General features: G+C 39.2%; 1 protein-coding gene and 1 pseudogene across 1 annotated transcript in view; both read left to right on the top strand.

The window, feature by feature from the left end:
• LOC130429240 (NACHT, LRR and PYD domains-containing protein 12-like) overlaps positions 1 to 25487 on the top strand; it is a 124733-nt gene that overhangs the window by 87232 nt on the left and 12014 nt on the right. Inside the window, exon 14 of the mRNA XM_056757695.1 lies at positions 24091 to 24264. Within this exon, the coding sequence (XP_056613673.1) occupies positions 24091 to 24264 (174 nt within the window). The remainder of the gene's footprint in view (positions 1 to 24090; positions 24265 to 25487) is intronic.
• LOC130429243 (NLR family CARD domain-containing protein 3-like) lies at positions 10422 to 21676 on the top strand (annotated as a pseudogene).

Below are 25487 nucleotides of genomic sequence, written 5' to 3'. Positions count from 1 at the left end.
CGAGACATTAGAGTAAGCGTCCTTCAGGTCGATTGCCACGAACCAATCCTGACACCTGATAGATGTCATGATGCGCCTCTGCGTGAACATCTGAATGGCAGCTTGTGAAGGTGCTTGTTCAGGGTACGCAGACCTGTGGGGCGCAACCCCCGTCTTTCTTGGGAATGGTTCGTCGGATGGGGGAGCTAACCATCTGTCACGGGGTCCCCGGAAGGAAGGTTGACTCCGCCTTTTTACCTGCCTGGCGGGACAACGGCACGCACTGTCGGTTTGAGAGTGGTGACGGCTGTCGTATGTATACGGTCCAGTCCAGTGGAGTGTGCGATCGGCTGCAAGTACACCCGGGGAGAACGGAAAAACACTGTGAGTAAGTGGGCGCCAGGCCCTGAAAAGGGCCCAGCTTTGGTGACGAGGCAGGAATCGTCCCGTACCGACCGATCAGAGCCGTGGCTGTGAAGGTTCGGGCCCGATGTTGTTCTCCTAGGAGTCTTCCCGTCCGTGTCCCTTCTCGTGAGAAGTTTGCTGACGGGGTGGAGGTTCCCCCTCGACATCTGCTTCCGGGGTGCAATGTAGAAGAATGTGGTTAATTGCCACTGTCTGCTTCACCGTCGAAAACTGCTGAGCGCAGTCCTCGACGATGTTTACCAACAACCCACCCTGCGAGATGAGTGCATCAAGAAAGCGGACTTCCTTGGTGTCACTCTTCTGCACAAGGTATAGCCGGGGGTGTCTCTCCTGGACCACTACCGTGGACATCGTCCGACCCAGGGCCCGTGCAGCCGCCTTAGTCGCCCGTAGAGCGCTGTCAGCGGCGGCACGGAAATCCTGCATTATACCCAGGTCGGCCTTACCCTCGAGTGGACCTGCAGGCTAGCAATGGCGAAGAGAGAGGAGGCAGCCTTGGGTGCCCCACCATCGAGGGAAGTAAGGGAGGTGGAGCTGGTTTTCACTGGAGCGGTCCGTGAGTGGTCTCCCTCCGATGCTGCGAGCGACATATCATCTACTCACACATCGTTCCCGATGTGTGTGCGTGAGAATCCGGACGGTATGCCACCGCCGGTTGGGGAACGTTCAGAAGAGCGAATCGGGGTGCGATCGGCCCGTGAGCACTCAGCTGGCGGGTTTATGCCGCAGAGTTCCCCATATCACTAACGCTGCTAACGTGGGTGGTCATCGGGGCCGTAGCCACAGATGTCACAGCCCGGGTAGCAGATGAAATGGTGGCTAGTTCCCGTAGGAAGACAGCCACCCGTGACCGCAACTTCTGAATGACAATCTGCCCGCAGTGCGGGCAGATGTGTCAACGAACGCTGCTTCAGTGTGCTGGACGCCCAGACACCTAATGCAGCGATCGTGTCCATTCCCTGCCGCACCAAAGAGAACAGCCGCGCTGGAGAATGCTCAGTCAGTCCTGAAAAGGACTTTTAGATAAAATCTCACACACCTCGGAACTGCCTAGACGCCCAGGGGAAGGTCGCTCCAGGTAGGGACGATCCGCTGCTTCACGTCGTAGATCCGGCAATGTAGAAGAAGAAGAATTCATTGAATTCGTTCTTTTCGTAGTCATGAGCGAAGGCTCTGAAGAACAAAAGGTAAATGAATGCTGCACGCCGGCTTCCTTTTATACCGGATATCCGGGGCGGAGCCCGGCATGCAAATTTCATTCGCCAAATTTCATTGGCCTTTTCTATAGTAGTCAGAGTTGATTGGTTCTCAAGGGCGAACCCCATCTGTCGTTCTCGACACAACGTCGAGAGACCGACAGAAAGGGAACTGAAGTTTCTGGAGTTTCAGAGACAGCTGTCAGATGATGTGTTTGGGTTTTCAGAGCTTCATGTTGAAGTGCGTTTGAACACAATTCAGTATATTTGCTCGTAATGTTTTGAAGCTTTGTGATATTACAGATCAGGGGCCCATTCTTCGTACGTCGCTTATTACATCCGAGATCAAATGACACATCCAAGATCATAACATCGTGCTAATCATGATCCGGCTAATTGGGTTCTTCGAACACACCTGCCGCTTATGATTAGTATCGCTGGATTGAGTTATCTGAGATAATTGCGCGTTCATGCGCTTGTTTAAAGGGGATATGTATCGATAGTAGAAACAATGATCAGCAACGCTGCTATTGGCTGCTCACCATGGCAAAAGAGAGCGCTCAGTTAGTTTTTCAACGCAGCAGAGCAAGAATTATTACTTGAAGGGTTTGCTTCCAGTAATAATTTGAAAAAATAATTAAAACGCCAGGGGAGAGGGCTGGCAAAAAGTAGCAGACAAATTAAATGCGTAAGTGTTCCATGTTATGGTTATATCACTTACAATTACAGTATATAGTCTTATTTTAATAATTTCATATTTCATATATATTTCAATTTTCGTAAATAATTTGTTGCTGCGTTAATATATGTCTATAATCCAAATGGCTTGTACAGTCATTTCGACAATTTCTTTGACTTGTGAAGGTGAAAGCTGTATAACTACTGTAATTTTTTTTGCAATTTGATATTGATCATATTTTCTCCTTGTGTATTGTAATGCCATTGAGTTCTCCTCTTTTGTGTAGTTTTACATAATAAACCAACACTTTTATCTGTTCCCAAGAAAGTGGTGGCTGAAATATGTGCAGTAAGTAAACATTTATAACTTTACATCAAAAGGAAAGAAAGTGCAACACTTTGTAATACCCATTTTTCTTTTGCAGAGGACAGGTAAGAAACCCTCTCAGATGACTGTCCTTTGGAGGAATTACTTGTAAGTGCACAAATAACTTTATGTAATTTATAGGTGTGGACACATTATTTCTGACTGCAATATAGGAGGAGGAAACGCCTACAGACAGGCCTACAGCACAAAAATATACAGAGGTCGGCAGTCTACTTTTCCTTTTTCTGTTGCATGAGGCTTGTTGAGTTTTTTTTTAATGGCACAGGGGGATATCCGTACCCTATATAAACAGAATCTTCAACATAAAATTGAGTATTTTGTTCTTAAAAAAACAAAAATTAAGGGGAGAAATTGAACTTGACACCACTAGAGATTGAGTTGCTTCAAAAGAAACTTCAGAGTAATTGCTTAAACCCTATTTTTCACAAAGAGCACTATTGCTGCCCTTGGATAACAATATATCTTATTGCAGGCAAAAGATGACCATCACTGGCTTTTCTTGAGAAACAATCATTGAAATAAAACTCCATGAACTAAGCATGTTGTCTTCTATTATTCATTTAATGAAAGTTTATGTGTAAAAAAAAGAATTCATAAAATCGTGTTCCACAATACTGTCCTGTGCAGCTCTGCCACTATTGGTCCAAGTGCACTGGCTGGAGGTCATCATCAGGCTGCACCTCCACCACAGGGGTCCTCTCCAGGTGCAACCCTCAGACCCTTAAGACACTGAAATCTTCCTTTTGTTGGCCAAAGGTCATTTCAATGCGTGGCCTTGTCCTGGCTAGAGCTGCATTGTAACGGGTTTGTGGTCCAGGGTTTGGGTCGGGGAATGGTGTCATGAAGTACGGCCTGCCTGAAGGCATAGCCCCTGTCGCCAAACAGGATCCCATCGTCAGCACCAGGGAAAATGCAGTTTTGATAGGCTCAGAATAAAATTATGTAATACTGTGAGTTTTAAATAATTTTTCCTTACCACGTTCAAATAATGTGCATAAATGTGACTCTCTGAAAATCCTGGAGTCACCCACAGAACCAGGCCATGTGGCTTCCACATTTGTGATGTGGAACATGGAGTCGCACACCATCTAAAATATTTGAAATCAGTCTGCATACAAACTGCATACTTTTTTATTGCGTTACTTTTATTTATTTATTGCTTACCTGGAATATGAATAATTGTTATAGTAATTTACTTGCACATTTACACTGTGAAATCCCTTTCTGTTCAAAAAATCCCCTTCATTTGGGCCAGGTGGGGCCTTGATGGGGACCTGTGTGCAGTCTATGGCACCAATAACATTAGGGAAGCCTGAGGAACAAAAACTAAGTCCTGGGCTACTTTTTGGCATTATCATGTTTGCATGATCTTCATTAACAATTATAATGTACCTGCAATGGCAAAAAAAATCTGCTTCACAGCCCGTGGTCTTAAGCGGCATGGAAAATCACAAAGCCCCCTAAAACCTGTTTGAGTGACAGATAAACTTTGCGAGTGGCACGACATACAGCATTTTTACCCAGGTATTCTGCATCGCCAATAGTGTAAAGGAAAGTGCCACTCGCAAAGAATCGCAAAGCTATTCAAACTGTGCAGTTGTTAAAGCCCGACTGGGACGAGTCGAACATTTAACGTGTGGCTCCAACAAGTTGATAATGTAGATTAAACCCTCCAGAGAAAAACGATATCTCTCAATCAGTAGATTATCGCGCAGCTTTAAAGGATCCTGTCGATCTCGCAAAACGCGATTAATTCGAAAAGCTCTTTGAATTATTCTGGTACCTTCAGCAACTGATTCCTGACGTAAAAGCGGACAAGACATGTCTGCGGAAGACTTCCCATATCACCTACGCTTATAAAGCCGCAATCTAATCCTGTTTACATGAAGTAAGCCTGCTCCCGAGCAGGTTCAAGCTTACGGACCTGTTGCTATTACAGCAAGTCCAGGATGAGCTTCGAAGAACCAAACAATCCAAGATCAAGCCAAATCGTCAACAATCAAATCCAGCTAACCGAGTTAGCGACGTACGAAGAACGGGCCCCAGGTCAGTTAGATAATAATAAGAGAAGAAGTGTTTGTGAGATTATTTGCCAGATTCACAACACAGTGGGATTATTGTCCACGAGTGCTTCAGATTGTTATATTTAAAGGTTTACACAGAGACTGTAAGTGTAATGTTATCACATATGTATTTATTCTTCAAGTTCGCAAATTCAATATAATTCATGTGATTTAGTAAATATATACAATAATAAACAGTTATATTAATTTAATAACACAATTTAGATGATGGGGGGGCAAGGTGGCTTAGTGGTTAGCACGTTCGCCTCACACCTCCAGAGTTGGGGGTTCGATTCCCGCTTCCGACTTATGTGTGTGGAGTTTGCATGTTCTCCCCGAGCCTCGGGGGTTTCCTCCGGGTACTCCGGTGTCCTCCCCTGGTCCAAAGACATGCATGGTAGGTTGATTGGCATCTCTGGAAAAATTGTCCGTAGTGTGTGAGTGCGTGAGTGAATGAGTGAGTGTGTGTGCCCTGCGATGGGTTGGCACTCCATCCAGGGTGTATCCTGCCTTGATGCCCGATGACTCCTGAGATAGGCACAGGCTCCCCGTGACCCGAGGTACTTCAGATAAGCGGTAGAAAATGGAATGGAATTTAAATGATTTTTCAGTGGAATATATTAAAAGATAAATAAAAAATCCAACAGTTAATTTCTCTAAAATTCACTTATATTTTCATTAAATAAACTTAATTAATATAAGTATTTGAGTAACCAATTGTATTTTTTATATACACTTAATATTTGTGGTCAATTCTAATAGAAATATTTGAGTTACTCCAATTACTTATATTTCATAGCTTTAAAATTTTCTCACGTTTTTGGGTGTAAATTGTTTCACGTTAAATCTCTGTGACATCTTTAGGAGTTTGGTAAAGTGTTGACAAAAATATATCAAAATCTTTCTTTGAAAAGTCAACATCGCCCTCTGTTGGTCATAATGTGGAACACTTTAACCTCAGAAAAACATTTAGTCATTCAACCACATTGTTCAGGAGTCAGTCGTTTTATTTGAAGCTTTCTAGTTTACAGATGTCATCAATATGATGAATGAGCTCAGATAGATTCTTTCTGATAAATTAATGAACCATTTAATACATGTTTAAATTCATAAAGTCTTAGTGTTCAATAAGCAGCACTTGTCATGTTGTGAACATATATGTATAAAGCTTGATTATAAGTATTATTATAATGATAATGATATTAGAAAACTGAAATGTGACGTAATGTGACGTTTTAATGTTATAACTGCATGAATAAAAAGAGGGATTCTAATGAAATACATGTCAAACAGTGATCAATTTCTCACATGTTATAAATGCTTAATAAATGTATTTATTCTTCATTTATTTGACTCGAAAGCAGATTTATTGTTATCTTGATTTTGATCAGACTGGACACTTTTGTTGTGTTTCTTATATCTGCTCACTATTTGTCAGGTATTTCTTTAGAATCCCTTTTTATTCATGTGGTTATAACTGCAATACATTTGTAAATGACTTATTAATCATTAATGGAATGATACCAAAATATCTTTAGAAAAGTCACGTGAAAAAGGTAAATAAATAATGTAGGGAAACACTTATCAGCTTCAAAACAATAATAAATGACTTTAATTGGAATTTAACAACAGAAACATGTGATTGTATGTTATTATCACACATGATGTGGATTAGATAGTTGGTCTCAGATGTCGTGTTCTCTGAGGAAAATGATCCAATTCACACCAAAATTTGTCAACATGATGCCAAGATACTGATGATAAACTGCAAATGAATTTTGAATAGCAGTGTTGCCATGGCGATTTATAAAAAAATATAACTGAAATTTTTTTATATCTTTAAAGTTTATTATCCAAACGCTTTAACACTTTTTACAACTGTTTTTCTTACATAGTTTGTCTAAAGGTTTAATAAAACGTGTTGTTATTTGACAAGTGTTTTCAGGGACAAGAATGTCATTTAGATTTTTAGTCAGGTATTGAAAATTTCTAAGAACTTTTATTTATTTTTATCTTATCTAAAATTGAGACATTATAAGAGTTTTGAAGGGTCAATGATTCAAAAAGCATTTTTTTACAATATAATATGTATTATTTTAGTAGCTTTCCGTATCATTGTTTATTTTAGTATTATAGCTAATAGCTAGATTTCCAGATTAAGTTAAAATATAAGATATTTAATTCACTAAATAATAATACATACTGTTGCAATACAAGAATAATTTAACCTTTTGTATTAAAAAGAAAATGTCACATTTTATTTGTTTATTTCATATTATTAGAGAAACGTGTCATCTCTTGTGAATGTATAAATTGTATGTATTAATATTTAGTTATAGGCTATGCGTGCTTATATCTCTTCTGTTACTTGAACCTCTCAAACACAACATCTATCCTTTGATCTAAAGGTCACAATAAGCACCAAACCACATCAATATGAGATTGACAGAAACTGTGTGTGATACGTCATCTTTAAAGACAACTACAGAATCTGTGGCAAGAGAAAGATGGTTTCAGAACTCATCCTGAGAAAGTGTGTGAGAGTGATTTTTTCCTTTGTGGGATGGCAACACGAGACGTTGTTGGATCTCAGAGCGCAGGGATTGGGCGGGTACAAGTGCTGCTTTTGTAGGTCAAAAGCAGAGATATGAACTGGATGTGAGCGACTATAGGGAGCCAGTGTAACCTAATGAAGAGAGGAGTGACATGCGCTCTCTTCGGCTCGTTGAAGATCACTCTTGCTCTGCATTCTGGATCATCTGCATGTACAAGCTGGAAGTCCAGCCAGGAACTCATTGCAATAGACAGGAGATAGATAGATATGATATGAAAAGGTAGATTGGATATAGGTCTGTAGTTCACTAGTTCTTTATGGTCGTGTTGGTTTTTTCTTATAACAGCCACCTTATACACTTTAGGCACATGTCCTAGTGTCACAGATGAGTTAATAATGCTGAGAAGAGCATCTGTCATGTCTGGGAGCATCTCTTTCAGTAGATGTGTAGGTATAGAGTCTAGCGTGCATGTTGTTGATTTAGATGATCTAATGAGTTTAGATAGTTCATCGTGATCCATGGTAGAAAATAAATTGTGTACAGTGGGTCATGAGACTGTGTGTGTGTGTGTGTGTGTGTGAGTGTGTTTGCGCTGTCATTTTTACTACACTCATCTGACCTGACTGTGTATGTGTGACGCTGGGGTTTTATAGACGCTGGGGTTTTATAGACGGTTCTTCTGTTAAACGTTAAGAGATGTGACAACAGTTATTGTTTATTATATTCTGAGCTTTATCTGTTTGTGAGTAAAGTCACATTTATTTAAAACATGGTTTGAAATGATCATCAGGAGAATAATGTTTATATTTAAGGTGCAGTTTGTATAATCCTCCGCTAGAGGGCACACATTCAGAACAGATATGTTCAAAACAACATCAACAGCGAAGCGTCGATTGATGAGGACTTTCATCTTTAACTCCTCCACTAATAATCAATCAGACGTGAATGAGAAATCATGTTTATGGATGATGTAAAGTAATAAAGATTTGTAAATGTTGCGTTGGATGATATTATTTTATTTCAGTATATGAATTAGATGCATAGTACGCAATTCATACAATAATTGTTTTACTATTTAGTCAGATGATGTAAAAGAGATTACTGCTTGTTCAGTAAATGTGTACATGACACTCTTCAAGACATTAGACAAAAGACATTAAACTAAGCTTGATGATCGATATAATGAGCATATGTTTTCTGTCAGTAAAGGAATCTAAACACACACAAACAAACAAACACTTACTGCATGTTTTCTTGAGTTTTATGGCTCTTGTGCTTAAATGGAAATTTCATCCAAAAATGAAAGTTGTGTCTTCCAGAGGGTCAGTAAATGATCACAGAATAATCATTTCTGGGTGAACTGTCTCTTTAAGATTCATGTGAGTAGATCACATTAGCTCATCCTTCAGATGTTTTTTCTTTTGATAGTTTTCTGGAAACAGTGATGTGTGTGTGAGGTGACTTAAAAGTGAAAGAAAGAAGTTCACCTGAATCAGTTAGTGATCATATGAACTCCTTGAATCTCCTGATCTATATAACTGGTGGAGTCAGAGCTTGTTTTCCGGACGACTGATTATTGAACAGCTAGATCACAATATGAGCACTTTCAGAGAGTGTTTCACAGACTGTTTTGTGTAGTTCTCCTGTTGTGGCTCAAGTACACTTGATTGTTCACAATCTGACACTTGTATATTCATTATGACATTCATTAGCTCTTCCCAACTTGAAGTCCTGTTAGAGGATTTGTGTGATTGTTGTTCAAATCTGTCAACATTCAGCCAAGATATTGAAGATGCTAAAGTGTGAACTGATATTTGATATCTGGAACTGTGTTGCCATGGGGACGCAATACATTTATGACAATAAAAGGGGAAAACAGGAAGTGTCTCATATCTTCTACATACATTGTACGATTTCCATCAAACTTGTGAAATTAATGGAAATAGTAAAATCCCATCATGTAACTTTGGTATGTTATTGTTTTATTATCAGGTTTTAGGTTTCTTATTGTAAAGCATCAGATGAGTGTGTGGACAGATCAGGTTCAGTCACCTCACTGTACTCGTGTGGTGGAGCGGACGGAGGAATTACACGAGACACGATGAGTTATTTCTGTTCTGTTTTCACACACACACAGATTCAGAGACAGAAGATATTGTGAAGGAGTCTCTCACTGAGCACATGAGGTCGATAACGCCTATATTGCATCCCCTGTGGTCCAGGAGGTTATTTACCAGACACCAGTCATGTGATGCTAAACTGAAGACCTGCCCACCCTGACAGAAGACCACCTGTGAACACACAACAATCAGATATATTCACAACAGAACACATCAGTTCACTGACACTAACAGTTTAAATAAGTGTAAGTACAGTCTCAGGGTTTTGTGTCCCACATGCCTTCAGTTCACCAGACATGAAGACTCAATACATCTGAATCTGCTTTTAAAGTGTATTTTCAGAAGAATAAATCATTGATGTGTGAGTTTAATCTGCACATGTGAGTAAAGCTTTAGTGATTCTCTGTATGTGTGTCAGATCTTCTGTATGAACATCATTCATCACTCCTCGTCTCTCACACCTCTGCATGTGTGTCCTGTGTGACTGACAGTCACTTTACTAACAGCTGATGACTCAACAGACCTACACCACACTGTAAAACACATGAAGATATAAATAATGAAAAATATATATTTCAGCCACACAAAGCGTCCGTTTGTAATTATAATACGAAATAAAACTCATATTAGTGTTATTTTATTCAGATTTTTTCTCATCTTTAAAGCTTTATTCACTAGGATAAATGTAGTTCTACTTTTCAAACCTGAAGATCTGAGTCTTCAAACATCAAAGTTCACATTTCTGGTTCACATGTGTTTGTTTGCTTCACTTATGAAGAGTTTATTATATGAATATAAATCATCTTTAAGATGTTCAGAGGACTCAGTTCTGTTTAAACACACAACACAAAATACTCTCGTGTGTTATTAGTATTTAGATATTAAATCAGTTTGTTCAAGTGAATCATTACAAGAGAACATTTCACTTCAGACTCTTTCTGTTGCTGTATTGGAAGGTGACGCCCTGTGACGTTTTAGCTCCGCTGCTTCTGATTGGTTCAGACACTGAGGAGACTCCGGTACACACACCCATGACTAGGGCTTTAGGAAAGTGAAAGAAAATGTTTGCGATGATCTTCCGCAGTTTTAAACAGGTAAAACTCGACGATTTACTATGTGGAGTATCAACATGTTTAAAATAAAAAGCATATAGAGGTAGAGTATATAGAGTTTCATGTATTTATTTGATGTAAAGACAGAAGGATTTTGAGAATTTGATGCTCGTCAGATGTGTTCAGGTGTCTCGAGACTCTTAACTTCCTCATTCATGCTATTGTATATGGACTGATTTATTCTTTAATATTTAGTGGCTGTTACTTTTTATTTGACACGTAATATTGCGTCAATGTGAGTCATTGTGTAGTTGAGTTAGTTGTTTCTTGAACACTCAGTCAGGACTCATTGATCAGTTTTCACCTTTTCTTGACATCTCCATGGAGGGCGCAATTACAGCGAGTGACTTCCGGTTTGATGCTACGCACTTCAGTTTTGTTAGTATGTTAAAGAACATTTCTTTAAAATAAATTCTGTCATATCAGTCACAGAAAGCTCAGAAAACCTTACGAACGAGTGTTACCACGTGACACAACAAGCGCGTTAAGTAAATAACATCTAAAGACAGCTCGGTCTTATCTCTGACTGACGCATTCTGCACCTCTCAAAACATCACAACTTATTATTTACTTCGGTATTTACTTTATTGTTGTTGCATATTTCATCACTTTTAACACATGAAGCATACATCCAGGGCTAAGTGACACTATACTAATTTTATCATAATATCAAATAAGTGTAAGTTTAATGTTACAGTTGCTCTATATTCAAACATTGGATGACGCAGGAAATAAACACTATTTAAAAGTATGTTGAATGTAATGTATGTATTTAACTGTTTGGTTAAGTCAGCATTGTAGCTCTATAAATATAAATAAAGGCCCGTTTAGCAGCTGTATCACTACATCAGATACCAGAACCAGGCACACTGAAGCATCCAGATGTCTCAATACTGCGTTATTTTATAAAAGAGTAAGACCCAATGCGATGTGATCAGGTTTATTCATATCTGGTGTCAGATTATGACTCCCCTGTTAAGAACACTGAACTCATCCACCTCCGCTTTAGAAATGTGAACTGTTGACGCTTATGGCAAATAATTTGTCCAATGTTAACGCTGTGTAAAGTGTTTTTATAAATGTAAAGCTCTTGGCCGTCTACATACATAAGACAATAAATCAAATGTGCCTGCTGGCTAGAGTTTAATGTCATCACACCAGTAGATATCATTGTCCAACTTCTTATGGTGAGAAACAAAGTTGTTTTTGCAATATCTATTAAAAACTGATGTCTGTGCGGCCCATGTGACAGAATTTAGACACTGCTCTGACATTATCCTGTTTTAAAAGACATAAAATTATCATAGAGTCTGTTTAAAAGCTTTCAAGCTAACTTAGTAATGCCTAACTAATGGGATCAAGCAGCGAACGGGAATATGGAAATCCAAGAGAGTCAAAAACGCAGGAATATAACATGTCAACAACACGTTAAGTATGTGTATTCTACGTGTACTTAACGCATACTTTAAGCATGAAAAAAGAACATGTACTTTACGTGTATTTAATATGGAAAGCGAACGGGGACAATACTTTTGACATAAAACGTGTGAAATTTGTACGCGTAAACACGATCATTTTGTACGCGTAAATACGAATGTTGAGTTAGGGTGTTCGCGTCAGACCGTTCACCAGCTAATAGCGTTGCTCTGTTTAATATTACGTTTGCATTTGTGAAGCGACAGCACTTTTCTACACATATACACATATTTAAACATCAGACTACATTTTTTTGCGTGAAGTCTGATGCGCTGATAGGTAATCAAATACATAGAGATGGGCATTTAAAGCCAAAATAATATTCGAAGATCGATGAGAACTATTCGAAAATTATTCGAAATTCGCACCCCTCCCCCACATGGACGCATTTACAGTATATTTACAGAGAGAGGGAACATTTATGCTTCAAATCCTTACGACGACACACTGCTTAATGTACTATGGAATAGGCAATCTTAGATCAAGCAATACATTAAGTTAACGTGCTGAGACATTAATATATTAACAACCGAATGACGGCACTTATTAACAGTATGTCGAACAGAATCAACCGCTCATAATGCTAGAACATTTCCTTATAAAATATGAGGATGCACATTTATACCAACTTAAAAACAGTGTGATTGATCAGGAAAATATATTAAAGCCATATAGATTTTAGACCAGACTTAACATGCGTAAAACATACCGAATGACGTCATTTATTAACAGTTCGGAGCGATTTCATGAATTAACAGCTCAAAAGGCTTCAGTTTCTATTGTCATGAAAAAGTTTCTGCAGTCTGGCAGTGATCGTTTTTCTAGACGAACAGTAAACTCGGGCTGTACAAACTCCATAAGATTTTTTAAACCCTCTCCTCCGATAAAACCGATCAGAGGCATATCATTAGCGATCATCTTGCTAGTTAGAGTAGTAGCTAGGGATTGCTGACCTGTGGATGGACCTGCTGGGTGCTTCGTCCTCAAATGATTGTGCATCGTAGATGTTGATTCATGATAAACCAGCTTTACATTGCAGAGTTTGCACTGCACTTTATTCTCATTCATTTATTAAAGGACGCCCACACGGAACACATTTTTGACATCGTCTCAATTTACTGTTTCCGTTATGCCACGCGGGTCTACAGTGTGCGTAACTTCGTTACCAATTCTTGTGGGAAAATGTTTTCCTCTACTGTCTCTTGATTGACAGCCTTTAGGTTTTAGGTGCGTTGTTATTGGCAGCGCCGCCCTTTGGTTAAATGAACGTGTTACACGTGAACATTTACATTTTACATTTAGGCATTTGGCAGACGCTTTTATCCAAAGCGACTTACAGGGCACTTATTACAGGGACAATCCCCCTGGAGCAACGTGGAGTAAAGTGTCTTGCTCAAGGACACACTGGTGGTGTCTGCTGGGATCGAACCAGCAACCTTTTGATTTACCAATTCAGTGGTTTAACCCATGGTTCTCAGTCGGAAAAGGGTGGCTTGCTCACTTCAGGTAGGTGGAGAGTTCCTGCCTCAAGTGGAGGAGTTCAAGTTTCTGGGGGTCTCGTTCACCAGTGAGGGAAGGATGGAACGGGAGATTGACAGGCGGATCGGTGCAGCTTCTGCAGTAATGCAGTCACTGTACCGGTCTGTCGTGGTGAAGAAGGAGCTGAGCCGCAAGGCGAAGCTCTCGATTTACCGGTCAATCTACGTTCCTACTCTCACCTATGGTCATGAGCTGTGGGTCATGACCGAAAGGACAAGATCCCGGATACAGGCGGCCGAAATGAGCTTTCTCCGCAGGGTGGCCGGGCGATCCCTTAGAGATAGGGTGAGAAGGTCGATCACTCGGAAGGAGCTCAGAGTAGATCCGCTGCTCCTCCACATCGAGAGAAATATGGAAATCTTCTGCATGTCGGACAGAGGTCAGACATGCAGAAGATGCTGAATATCAGAATGTGCAGGGCCTGGGGGATTTCTATGAAGATCAGTGTACAAGTTAAGTAAACAAAAACTCTTAAACAACAATCAGACAACACAAAAACTATAATTTATTGTCCAGGTACATCAAAGAGTATTAAAAGAATAAGCAATATGTAAAACTTTGAAGATGAGTTTCATGTCTCTGCAACACTCTGTGTGTCATTTTCATTCAGTGTCAGATGTTGAGATCAGATTGATTGGATTTACCTTTGCAGCTCAATAATATTTGCATATATAAATGTTTATTAAAAGCGTGCAACGTGTCCTTATTTTGTGACCAATTTCTCTGATTTTTGTTAAAAACAATTTGAAGATCTTTTTGTTAGGTTTCACATTGGCACCATTCACAGTTTTCGCAGGGCATCAGTCTTATCTGAGGACCTCCTGTAGTTTATAAATGAACACACATCAGTATTTCTTGTGACGCAATCGAAGGGGATGATTTTACTCAAATTTACTGACTTATTTCCTGGATGTGATGGCAAGGCTTTGTGTATATTTTGTATAGCCTATAGAGGTCGTGTTTTGCATCTTCAGTGAAGTGGATTGTGATTAATTTCAACGTCTGATGCTGCTTTACCTCAGAGAGCATGGACCCGAAGCAGCGCTTTCGGTGTGAGCGTGAAAAAACGTTCTGTTCCGCAGCCTCCCGCGTTGATTGGCCGGACTCGTGACTTAGTCTCAACAAATCAGAGGGGCAGTGGGCGGGCATTACTCTAGGCAAACCCCTAGAGTGGCGTGTTCCGACTGCTCTCGCTAAATCCTTGGCTGCGTCATAGCCGAATAGTGCATTTCAAAACTAAATGACTTTATCGGGAAATCGGCTTTGAAAATGATCAATTATCGGCTAAATCCTTAATATCGACGCCGATAATCGGCCAATTCGATAATCGGTCAACCACTAATAGCCTATACTTGTATTGCGTTTAATGGTATATGACTGTACCTGTCTGCTTTTGAGACCCTTTATCGCAAAACGGAAAAAGATCACCGTGATCGCAAGTCTCAAATGTTACAAGAGTTTCCATGATAAAAAATCAAACAGGGAGACTCCCGGTAACTTATGGATATCACCCATCATCCAAAATAATAACAAAACACTTTAAAGCAGCCTCCATTATTCGCAAACGGTGGATAAAACCTTGAAAAATGATATATGAGCCCACCAAATCACAGAGATGGAGATTCGCACAGACTTAAAGGTACAGTGTGTAGCATTTTGAAGGATTTATTTACAAAACTATGTTGTGAGTGTTGAATAAATACCTTACAAAATGAACCGAAATGTTTATATTACAATGAGCCATTTTATGTATATACACCGCGGGCACGCCCTTACATGTAATTTATCACACTGCACAGCCATGTTTCTATAGTATCACTACACGGACAAACTGAGCGCGTTTTGTAAAACGAAGGATGCACGGAACTAGTTCTTCTTCTTCGGCTGTGTTTTGAGGCAGCTTGCCACGCCACTACATAGAAGGATTAGCAGAAGAAGAGGAAGAACAATAACACAATTTACTTGTCGTGTTTTGTATTAGAAATAGAAACGGTTATTTTTTGCGGTAAGAAGTGAATTTTGAGCTAATGGCGGACCACACATACTCTGAACAAGAGCCGATAGAGCGTCAATCTGTATCGTCAGAAAAGAGAAAATACAATGCAGCAAGGCGAACCTTAATAATCATTGCGTGTTTTTTCCCAAATGGAGGGCACTGAAGCAAGAAACGGGTTTGCTAAGCGACGCCGCAGTTGCCAGCTTTCTGCTGGACCGGTAAGTTTGTCTAATTATGCAATATAAGTGAACGGTTTGTTTGATAGCTTTAGCTAATAGATGAGCTGATCATCAAGAGAAGTAGCGTTTTTCCTTGTACATTTTTAGCACTTTGTAATTGTAATTGTAAAGTCCTTGTTGCATGGCCGTTTGCAAATCAAGTTAGAAATCATGTTTACAATCATAATTTGCATACATCGCTTGTAAATTATATTATAATACTGCTTAGCTTACACATCCTCTCTTATGCTCTACCTCTCCGCCCTCTTCCTCTCCCTCTTACTACCTGTGTTAAATCCTCTGATTTACTCAGTGATGATGAGAAAAACGTCTGCTAAGACTTTCGCGGATAGATTACACGCATTTAGCATTAGCAAGCTATTTCAATAGGCTGTAAATTACGAACCAAGTTACTGTGCCAAAAAATGCTATGGAAAATAAGCGAATAAATAAATCACTGACACAATGTTAAACAAGTAGCTCTTCAGTAAATATTAACTATAATGATTACAGTAAATGATGAATTAAGTAACTTTAATTTATTTATTTTTCTTTGTAAATAAGACTCATCTCTTGACTTGTAAAGGTTACTCTCTGCTGTCTCAGACGACATCATCTCTGTCCTGTGTCCGTAACTTCAGTCTGTTGTTCGCCTGTGAGATGTAGATTGCAATGATCAACACCACCGATAAAGCCCGCTATCATTTACGGAACCCTTTTGTCCTATGCCGGCAACCATAGCTTCTCTGATAGGAGGGGGGGGGGAGGGGGGTGGCGGAGCTGTAGGTTGTAAACTTACACACAGAACATTTAAGTTCACAGACAACCTCTGCAAGTATTACAAATGACTAGAGGTCCCCAGGTAATACTGATCTCGTGTGAATAGTGCTCAGCACACATCAAGCGATCTCTAACAAAGCCATTGTGACGCATAGTACAAACATGTTTTACTCACATAAGATTGCTGCACCAGTCCTATCCCATCCAATATTCACAACACATCACTGCTTTTACATTTTATTCATTCCACAAATTCAGTGTCGATCTCTCCCTTGTTAACGAAGAAATCCTTGCAGAAACAAAACAAACAAATGCTTCACGTTTTTCCCACATGAGCTGGAACGTCTTTAAAAATAAACTTTAACCAAGCGTTACTAATGTTGGAATCTGAAGGAAGGTTATGCATAAACTGTATTCTTCCAAAACCAGAGATGGCACAATATTTAGATATCATTAACGGCATGTTTGTTTATAGATTGCTCACTCTATCGGGATCCGCGCCACTTGTGTTACTTCAGAATTGTCATGCGCAAACCAGTGGGCGGGGCTAGAGAAGTAGTCGTTGATATTTTTCTATGGAGGCGGTGTTTAACCCATCAATGTCATCATAGAATGTGCATTCCAGAACCTGGCGTTCGCTGGGTCTGATGTCAATAACAGATGTAATCTCAGTAACAAGGTGTTTTCAGTTCTGACACTTACATGATGTTTGCGTGAATATGATTCCCTCTTCTATAACAAAAGCTTGGGTTAAAATTGTGATTTTAATTCATCACCCCTTTAATGAGAATTTATCTGATAATAATTAAAATAAATATGTAATGTGTTTTGTGTTTTAGTTCAGTTGATCAGAAGAGATCAGATTCAGTGTTCAGATGTGTGTCTATGAAGAGTGACCAGTCTACTGTTATGGAGCCGACATTCAACTTAAGGTGTGAAGGGACACGGCCTGATCTCAGGAATTTTCTTTTCTTTTTGGAAATGTTATTTTCATGATTATAAATACATGCTTACCGAGAAAACAATGAGTGGTGTAGAATCTACTCAGTGAGACAAATACATAAAATACTGTCTATTTTGTTATATTAACAATATAAATTGATAAGATATTGTATGTGTTAACTTGTTGAATACAGTAATTTAGTTCAGGATTAACAGTAATTTTTTAGATTAGATTCAATCTAAAAAAAAAATGTGTTGTGTGTTATAGATCAGTTGATCAGATGAGATCAGATCCAGAGTTCAGCTGTGTGTCTATGAAGAGTGATGCGTCTATGGGTCAGCCAGACAACTTTAAGAGTGGAGATACAAGACCTGATCTTGGGTATAAAATGTCTTTAAAAGTATATTTATATTTTGCCCTTTTTTTGATGATTTTTTTTTTATTAAAGAGTTCAGAAATTGTTATTGTGATTGTTTGTAGTACATTTTATCCTCATTATCAATGATGTTCACAAGAAAAGACAAATCATTAGCATGTTATTGATTAACTCAGAAAGACTCCTTACAGGATGAAATTTAATCAACATGTCTGAGGAAACACTCAGTTCAACTGACAATTTTTATATCAATAATATAACTGAAACATAATGTATGCGTTTATTTGGTGAATACAGTAATACGCTACATGATTAACAGTAATGTGTTGTGTGTTATAGATCAGTTGATCAGAAGAAATCAGATCCAGAGTTCAGCTGTGTGTCTATGAAGAGTGATGCGTCTATGGGTCAGCCAGACAACTTTAAGAGTGAAGATACAAGACCTGATCATGGGTATAAACTATCAATAAAACATGATACCTAACATAGTATTAGATGATTTAATTTGTTAATAAAATTGATGAGACCTAATCCTGCGTATAAAATATCTCTTAAAACAATTATTTGGCATTTCATTTAATGAGAGATTGTTTATTGTGAGTGTCTCTTTACATTTACATTACATTTAGTCCTTCAGCAGACGCTTTTATTTAAAATGTCTCACAAAATGAGGAAGAATGGAAGCAATCATGACATCAACAGAACAAAATGTAAAAGTGCATTAAAAACGTAACAAAATTTGACGAAGTATATTGTTTACTCACATTTTGAAGAATGGACAGAACAGAATTATGTTATTGTGTTATTCGGTCAGTTGTTGATGAAAGAGGAAAGTCTTTTCTTGAAAACGGTGGAGCTGGATTCAGCTGCTCTTGTAGGGGTGGGCAGGTCATTCCACCAGCGGGGAAGAGTCCAGAGAAATGAGCATGAGAGGCACCACTAGCTGTTGTTTATTAGCAGAATGCAAAAATCTGGATGGCACGTATGTTAAGGTAAACTGGGGCTGTGACTGTAGTTGTTCTGTAGACGAGAGGAAATTGAGTTTTGAATTTGATAAAGGCTGCGACTGGAAAAACGGATCACCCTTCCTCTTCAGTATGTCTCCAGAAAATGTGGATGTCTGGTCACCTTACTGTAAATGAAAATATCATGATTAAGCCTCAGGTGTATTTTACTTTCACAGCATTGTAAAAACTGTAGTTAACAAATTAAAAATCATTCAAGTGTCTGTTTCTTGCTTTTTAATTGTGTCATCCAGACGAATCATAACAGCACTTGTCTGTAAGAGGAGGAAGATTGATCAGTCGAAGGATCATCCACAAAACTTCAATGAAAACATGGAATCTGGTTTCAGGTAAATCATAACTCACCACATTACTTCATGCAAAAAATATATATTCTGTCATTTATTCATCCTCATGCTATTCCATTCATTTTGAACTAAACTTACAATATTTTTATAGAGAAATATCTGTCACTTCATATGTCACTACAACAGCATTTAGTTCTACAATAAAAAGAGACGATTGTAATATTTTAAAAAAAAAGTTATTAAACTATGAGCACTGAAGCAATACATGACCTTATTGATTCTCTGTCAGGATCGGTCAGAAGACAAGGAATCAATTGCGGTACTATGTTTATTGAGTTTAAACACAATACAGACAGGGTGATAGTAGTAGCCAGAGAAGCAGGCAGGGTTTCAGCTGATGTCGGTTGACTGCAAGGCCAACTGGGCTAAGCCCCAGTGTACGGTAACGTCAACCACGTCGAAGAACCGAAAGAACCCGTCTGCAGTGGAGAGGTGAAGACCCATCGGAGGAACCCACTGGAATAGTGGTCAAACCCACGGAGGCACGAGACCCGGCTGAGCTGGAGTGACGGACAGTCCTGGAGTCTGGACAGTGCCGGAGTGAGAATCCCAGGGGGAAAATCAGGATCTTGGTTGGCGGCACTTCCTTGTAGGACTGGTCGAGGGTGTTGAAGGTCTGTCTGGTGAGATGGTCACAAGAATGACCAAATAGGGACAAAATAATGACAGCAGTGTTTTCAGAGCCTGAACTGAGAACTAAAAAGTGTCCTAGGAAGACAAAGGGGATCCCAGGATACGGTCAACAGGACAACCACTCAGTCGACAAGACTACAAACAGCTAGGCAGGTTTAAACAGGGATAATCGCCAAGCCAAGCCAAGCCAAGCCAAGCCAAGCCAGCCAAGCCAACCAAGCCAAGCCAACCAAAGCCAAGCCAAGACTGCAGAAATACAAGACAGTACTGTGACCTTAGTCAACGATAGCACAAGGGACATTGAGAAGTGATGGTGCTTATAAGGGGGTAAGTGAGATAGAAACCAGGTGTAGGTCGTGAAGTAAATGATGGGGTAATGGGAGCGGCAGGTGAAAACAATTAGACACAGACGGCGAACAGTGGCGCCATGACATGAACCCCACGTGTTCGAACACTCACACACTAAACAAAACAAACAAGGTAGAGATTAACCCCGGAACCCAACATTCTCACAATACATACACAAAACAATTGTTTCACTTCAGAATACATTTTTAACCCACTGTGCTGTGGATTGGATTAATATAATGGGTTCATGTTATTTTTGCAGCGTCAACAACATCAACTACAAAGATGTAAAAATAACTACAACTACTAAGATGTAACTAATCAGCTACTAAAATGTTAAAATAATGACATTTGTAAATGATTCATTTGTGTTTATCTGAAGTAATAAACATCTTAAATGGCCTAAGAAAGAGTAATCCATGAGAGAATGAGTGAACAATTCCTCTAAACACATTATAAATGTTTTGCAGTTTATGAAACAAATACATAGCAGTAGTCTTGCTTTGGGCATTTAGTTTTCTATCTTAAATAAAAATCTGTTATATTTACTTTACAGCAATGACTCTGAACCTCCTGAAGTCTTGAGAACATTTAAATCAAACCTGAGGAAGAAGTTTGAGTGTTTGAGTGAAGGAACATCAGGTGAGAGAAACCCAACACTGCTGAATGAGATCTACACAGAGCTCTACATCACAGAGAGTGAAAGTGGAGAGATCAGTAATGAACATGAGGTGAGACAGATTGAGACACAATCCAGGAGAACAGCAACAGAGGACACACCAATCAAATGCAATGACATCTTTAAAGCTTTACCTGCACAAGACAAACCCATCAGAAGTGTGCTGACAAAGGGAGTTGCTGGCATTGGAAAAACAGTCTCTGTGCAGAAGTTCATTCTGGACTGGGCTGAAGGGAAAGAGAATCCGGACGTCCACCTCATATTTCCACTTCCTTTCAGAGAGATCAATCTGATGAAGAACCAAACACTCAGTCTTTTACATCTTCTTCATCTTTTCTTCCCAGAGACAAAAGAAATGGAAATCTCCAGCGGTGAATATAAAGTGTTGTTCATCTTTGATGGTTTGGATGAGTGTCGTGTCTCTCTAGATTTTCACAGCAGTGTGAGGTTGTGTGATGTCAGTGAATCAGCCTCAGTGGACGTGATGCTGACAAACCTCATGAAGGGGAATCTGCTTCCCTCTGCTCTCATCTGGATCACCTCCAGACCAGCAGCAGCTGATCTCATCCCCTCTGAGTGTGTTGATCGAGTCACAGAGGTACGAGGCTTCACTGACAAACAGAAGGAGGAATACTTCAGCAAGAGAATCAGTGATGAGAGTCTGAACAACAGAATCATCTCACACCTGAAGTCATCCAGGAGCCTTTACATCATGTGTCACATCCCAGTGTTCTGCTGGATTTCAGCCACTGTTCTAGAGAGAATGTTGAGTGAAGCAGAGAGTGAAGGAGAGATCCCCAAGACTCTCACTCAAATGTACACACACTTCCTGATCATTCAGACAAACATCAAACATCAGAAGGACTATGAGAAGAAAGTGAAGAATGATGAAGACATGATCTTCAAACTGGCCAAACTGTCTTTTGAGCAGCTTGTGAAAGGGAACCTGATCTTCTATGATGAGGACCTGAGAGAGTGTGGCATTGATGTAGCAGAAGCATCAGTGTACTCAGGATTGTGCACTCAGATCTTCAGAGAGGAGTTTGGCTTGTATCAGGGGAAAGTTTACTGCTTTGTTCATCTGAGCATTCAGGAACATCTCGCAGCTCTTTATGCTCACATCTCCATCACAAACAACAAGAGAAATGTGTTTAATAAAGCTAGAAAATCATATCAAGTAGAGACGTCAATATCTGAGCTGCATCAGAGAGCTGTAGACGAGTCTCTACAGAGTAAAAATGGACATCTGGATCTTTTTCTTCGTTTTCTTCTGGGTTTGTCTCTGGAGTCTAATCAGAATCTTCTAGGAGGTTTGATGACACAGGCAGTAAGAAGCTCTCACAGCAATGAGAAAACAGTCGAGTATATCAAGAAGAAGATCAAGAGCACTCGCTCCCCAGAGAAATACATCAATCTGTTTCACTGTCTGAATGAACTGGGTGATGATTCATTATTGGAGGAAATCCAACATCATCTGAAATCTGGAACATTAAGTCGAACCAAACTGTCTTCATCTCAGTGGTCAGCTGTAGCTTTTGTGTTGTTGACATCAGAACATGAGCTGAATGAGTTTAAACTGAGTGATTTTGTTAGAGGAGAAAACAAAGCTGAACAACTGAAAGTTCTTAGAAATCTGCTGCCTGTGATCCGTGAATCCAGATCAGTTCAGTAAGTGTGAACAGTCTCTTCACTCTTTAAACATTATTCATGAAGTCTCATAAACTTGCAGCTGTTGCTCAATCTTGTGAGGGAACAACAAACCATTTGACATGTGATGTAAACGTATCATCACTGTTGATACGTAAAATCACTGTAAAAAAAGATTTAACTATCAAAGCATGACGGTGTTTATTTACAGTAATAAGGTTCCAGTCCAAATGAAAAAATATTGCAGTATAGTTTATCATTTATTATAGTGAACTGTAGTATAATTTCTAGATGCTACAGTGTTTTTGAACCGTACCATATTAATGTATAATGCAGTTAGTTTATAAATTCACTTTTGTAGTGTATTGAGTGCTCAGGACTTGATAATAATGACCATAGAGAGAGAGAGAGTTACCCTGTCAGTGTTTTGGTTGGCTATGCATCTATTCCGTAACAAAATACGAGAGTAACTTTTCAGATAACTTAAGTTCAGTTAAGAATAATAACACTCCATCTGGTGTTTCGTCATAAATGTTCGTCATGTGTTAAACTCTACAAGAACATCAACTTTAGTCAGTACTGCTGAAAATGTTGATAAAATCTATATATAACTGAGACCAGTGAGAGAGATCTGTGCGAGTAAACCTCACGCTAGAAGCTCCGGTCTTTAGTCTCCTCATTAGAGCGCCGTCTCCCATCCGGCCTGAGCCGGTTTGATGCCCGTGCTGAGCGACCGGTAACATAAATATAGCTATAAAATATAACAGTACCTTACAATTTACTACAGTTTACTAGTGTAAAAAATATACTGCAGTATTATAGAGAAAAATAACATGGATTTCTGACGCAGTGCACAGCATCCAATGCAGAACGCATCACTGATTTTGTTGCATTGCTCGCGTGCAGTGTAAACACTTTATACTTTGTGCGAGTAAAGCTTATCCTTTATCATTGTTACAGTAAATTTGTAAATGACGTTCATGCAGTCTATAGGCTTCTTCTAAATCTGTATTTAAGCTTCATAATGTTCTGTACCGAGGTTCTGGGTGACTAATGGATTCTCTGTGAAACGGTTGAGAATTGTCCAATCACATGAGATCAAACGTGTCAAACTCAACATTGATACACTATCAACAAAAGTAGGAGGGTCTGGGGCACATTGGGGACGTTCTGACGTGAGCCAATTACAGAGCAGCCTCAGGTCACCTGCCTCCCAAAAGTTTGTGTACCTATATAAACTTATTTGTCCAGCGCACCGCACATAGAAAATATATTTATTGTCACAGAAATTAACCAAATACAATTTAAAATAATACTTTTTATGAATGTGAACACAACTTCAAAATTAATAATGCAATAAATAATATGTTGAACTCGTTTAACAGTCCACTTCTGGATAATTCAGTGGGGCGACTCAACTGCTCACAAATGTGAAGTACTGCAGATGTCAAACAGAGTTTAGTGTTCAGTGGTTTCTATGTTAAATCACTAGATGAAGAACATCATGTTACTGTATTTAAGTGTAAAGGACTCAAATCCACAAGAGTTTTCTTCATTTCTCTACAGGTTGAATCGGTGTAAGATCACAGATGAAGGTTGTGTTGCTCTGACTTCAGCTCTGAGATCAAACCCCTCACACCTGAGACATCTGGATCTGTCTGATAATAATGTAGGAGATTCAGGAGTGAAGCTGATCTCTACTGTACTGGAGAATCCTCACTGTAAACTGGAGACACTGAAGTAAGATCATCTCTCTGATAGTTACACATGTACTGATTCTTACTGTCGCTGAAAACATAAACGGTTTTTAAAACAAAGCAGAATTTATGGGACATAATAGTTATGATCAGACACAAGCTCCCCCTCAGTGTATCAACAGGTTTTCTCCTCTATTCATTATTAAAAACATTGTGTCAGGTAATAATAATACAGTTATTTTGTATAGCGTAATTAAAAGTTGTTTCTCAATGCGCTTCACAGTAGAGATCGACTGATATGAGTTTTTCTATATTTGATGTTTAGAGGTAAGGGTCAGCTGATGGATGATATGTGCTGATGATATTTTGAAGTTTTCTCTTTATTTAAGCTAAAATGTCACACTAATAATAAGTGGATACACAACATTTCTAAACTTAACATCATCATTTATTGAACACTGACTTGTACCTTGAACTGAACTTGAATAAAGACAGTAACAGTAGTATTCAGGTACAGAAATGTAAAACTGAAGTGTAAAACAACACAATAATGTTTACAGCATAAGTTAAATACAGATGATGAGCAGACAGAAGCAGGTATTACAGGCTGCTGTCTCTTTAAAGAGTACCTTCCATGAGATCGTGAAAATGACGTTTCATGCAGTCTGTTATGTTGCCGTGTTTGAAATTAAGCTATATGCCAAGTTGTAAGTCCGAAGGTGAATAAATAACAAAGTTATTTGCTTGTAAAAATGGGAGTCGACTCTGAATCACACAAACGAGTCGTGGACGCATATCTACATCACTATACATAGTCCCCACCGCGTTTTGCTGAGGCGAAAACTTATCTCTCCTCCCCTTTAATGACAAGAGTTGTCATTTGCCACTGACAAACATCCTGCTCCAGTCGTGGTGGAGTTTGTTGTGGATTAGCTTCCTCTGAAGCTTCCTCGTCAGACTCGGGGCTCAAATTGGTAAAATCGCCGCCATCTCTAGCCACATATATAATATACATGACATCCAACCACATGTTAACCGTAATCCTGTAATGATGGTAGTGGGGTTCCATTTTCGACAAATGATGAACGCGTTTGACCAATAACAACAGACTAGACCATCTGACCAATCACATGATACAAGGTTAGCGGGTAGTCGGGGCCTTGGCGGATGAATCGTGGAACAAATCATTTGAGAGTCAGTCAAGAAGTCAAGTACGAATAACTGCATATTATTACGACATTATAGTGTTTAAACACATTGTATGTA

This window comes from Triplophysa dalaica, chromosome 9, assembly GCF_015846415.1.
Source record: "Triplophysa dalaica isolate WHDGS20190420 chromosome 9, ASM1584641v1, whole genome shotgun sequence".
NCBI classification, from domain to species: Eukaryota; Metazoa; Chordata; class Actinopteri; order Cypriniformes; family Nemacheilidae; genus Triplophysa; species Triplophysa dalaica.
The sequence above is the reverse complement of the archived record's forward strand: the minus strand, read 5'-3'. Positions and strand labels throughout refer to the sequence as shown.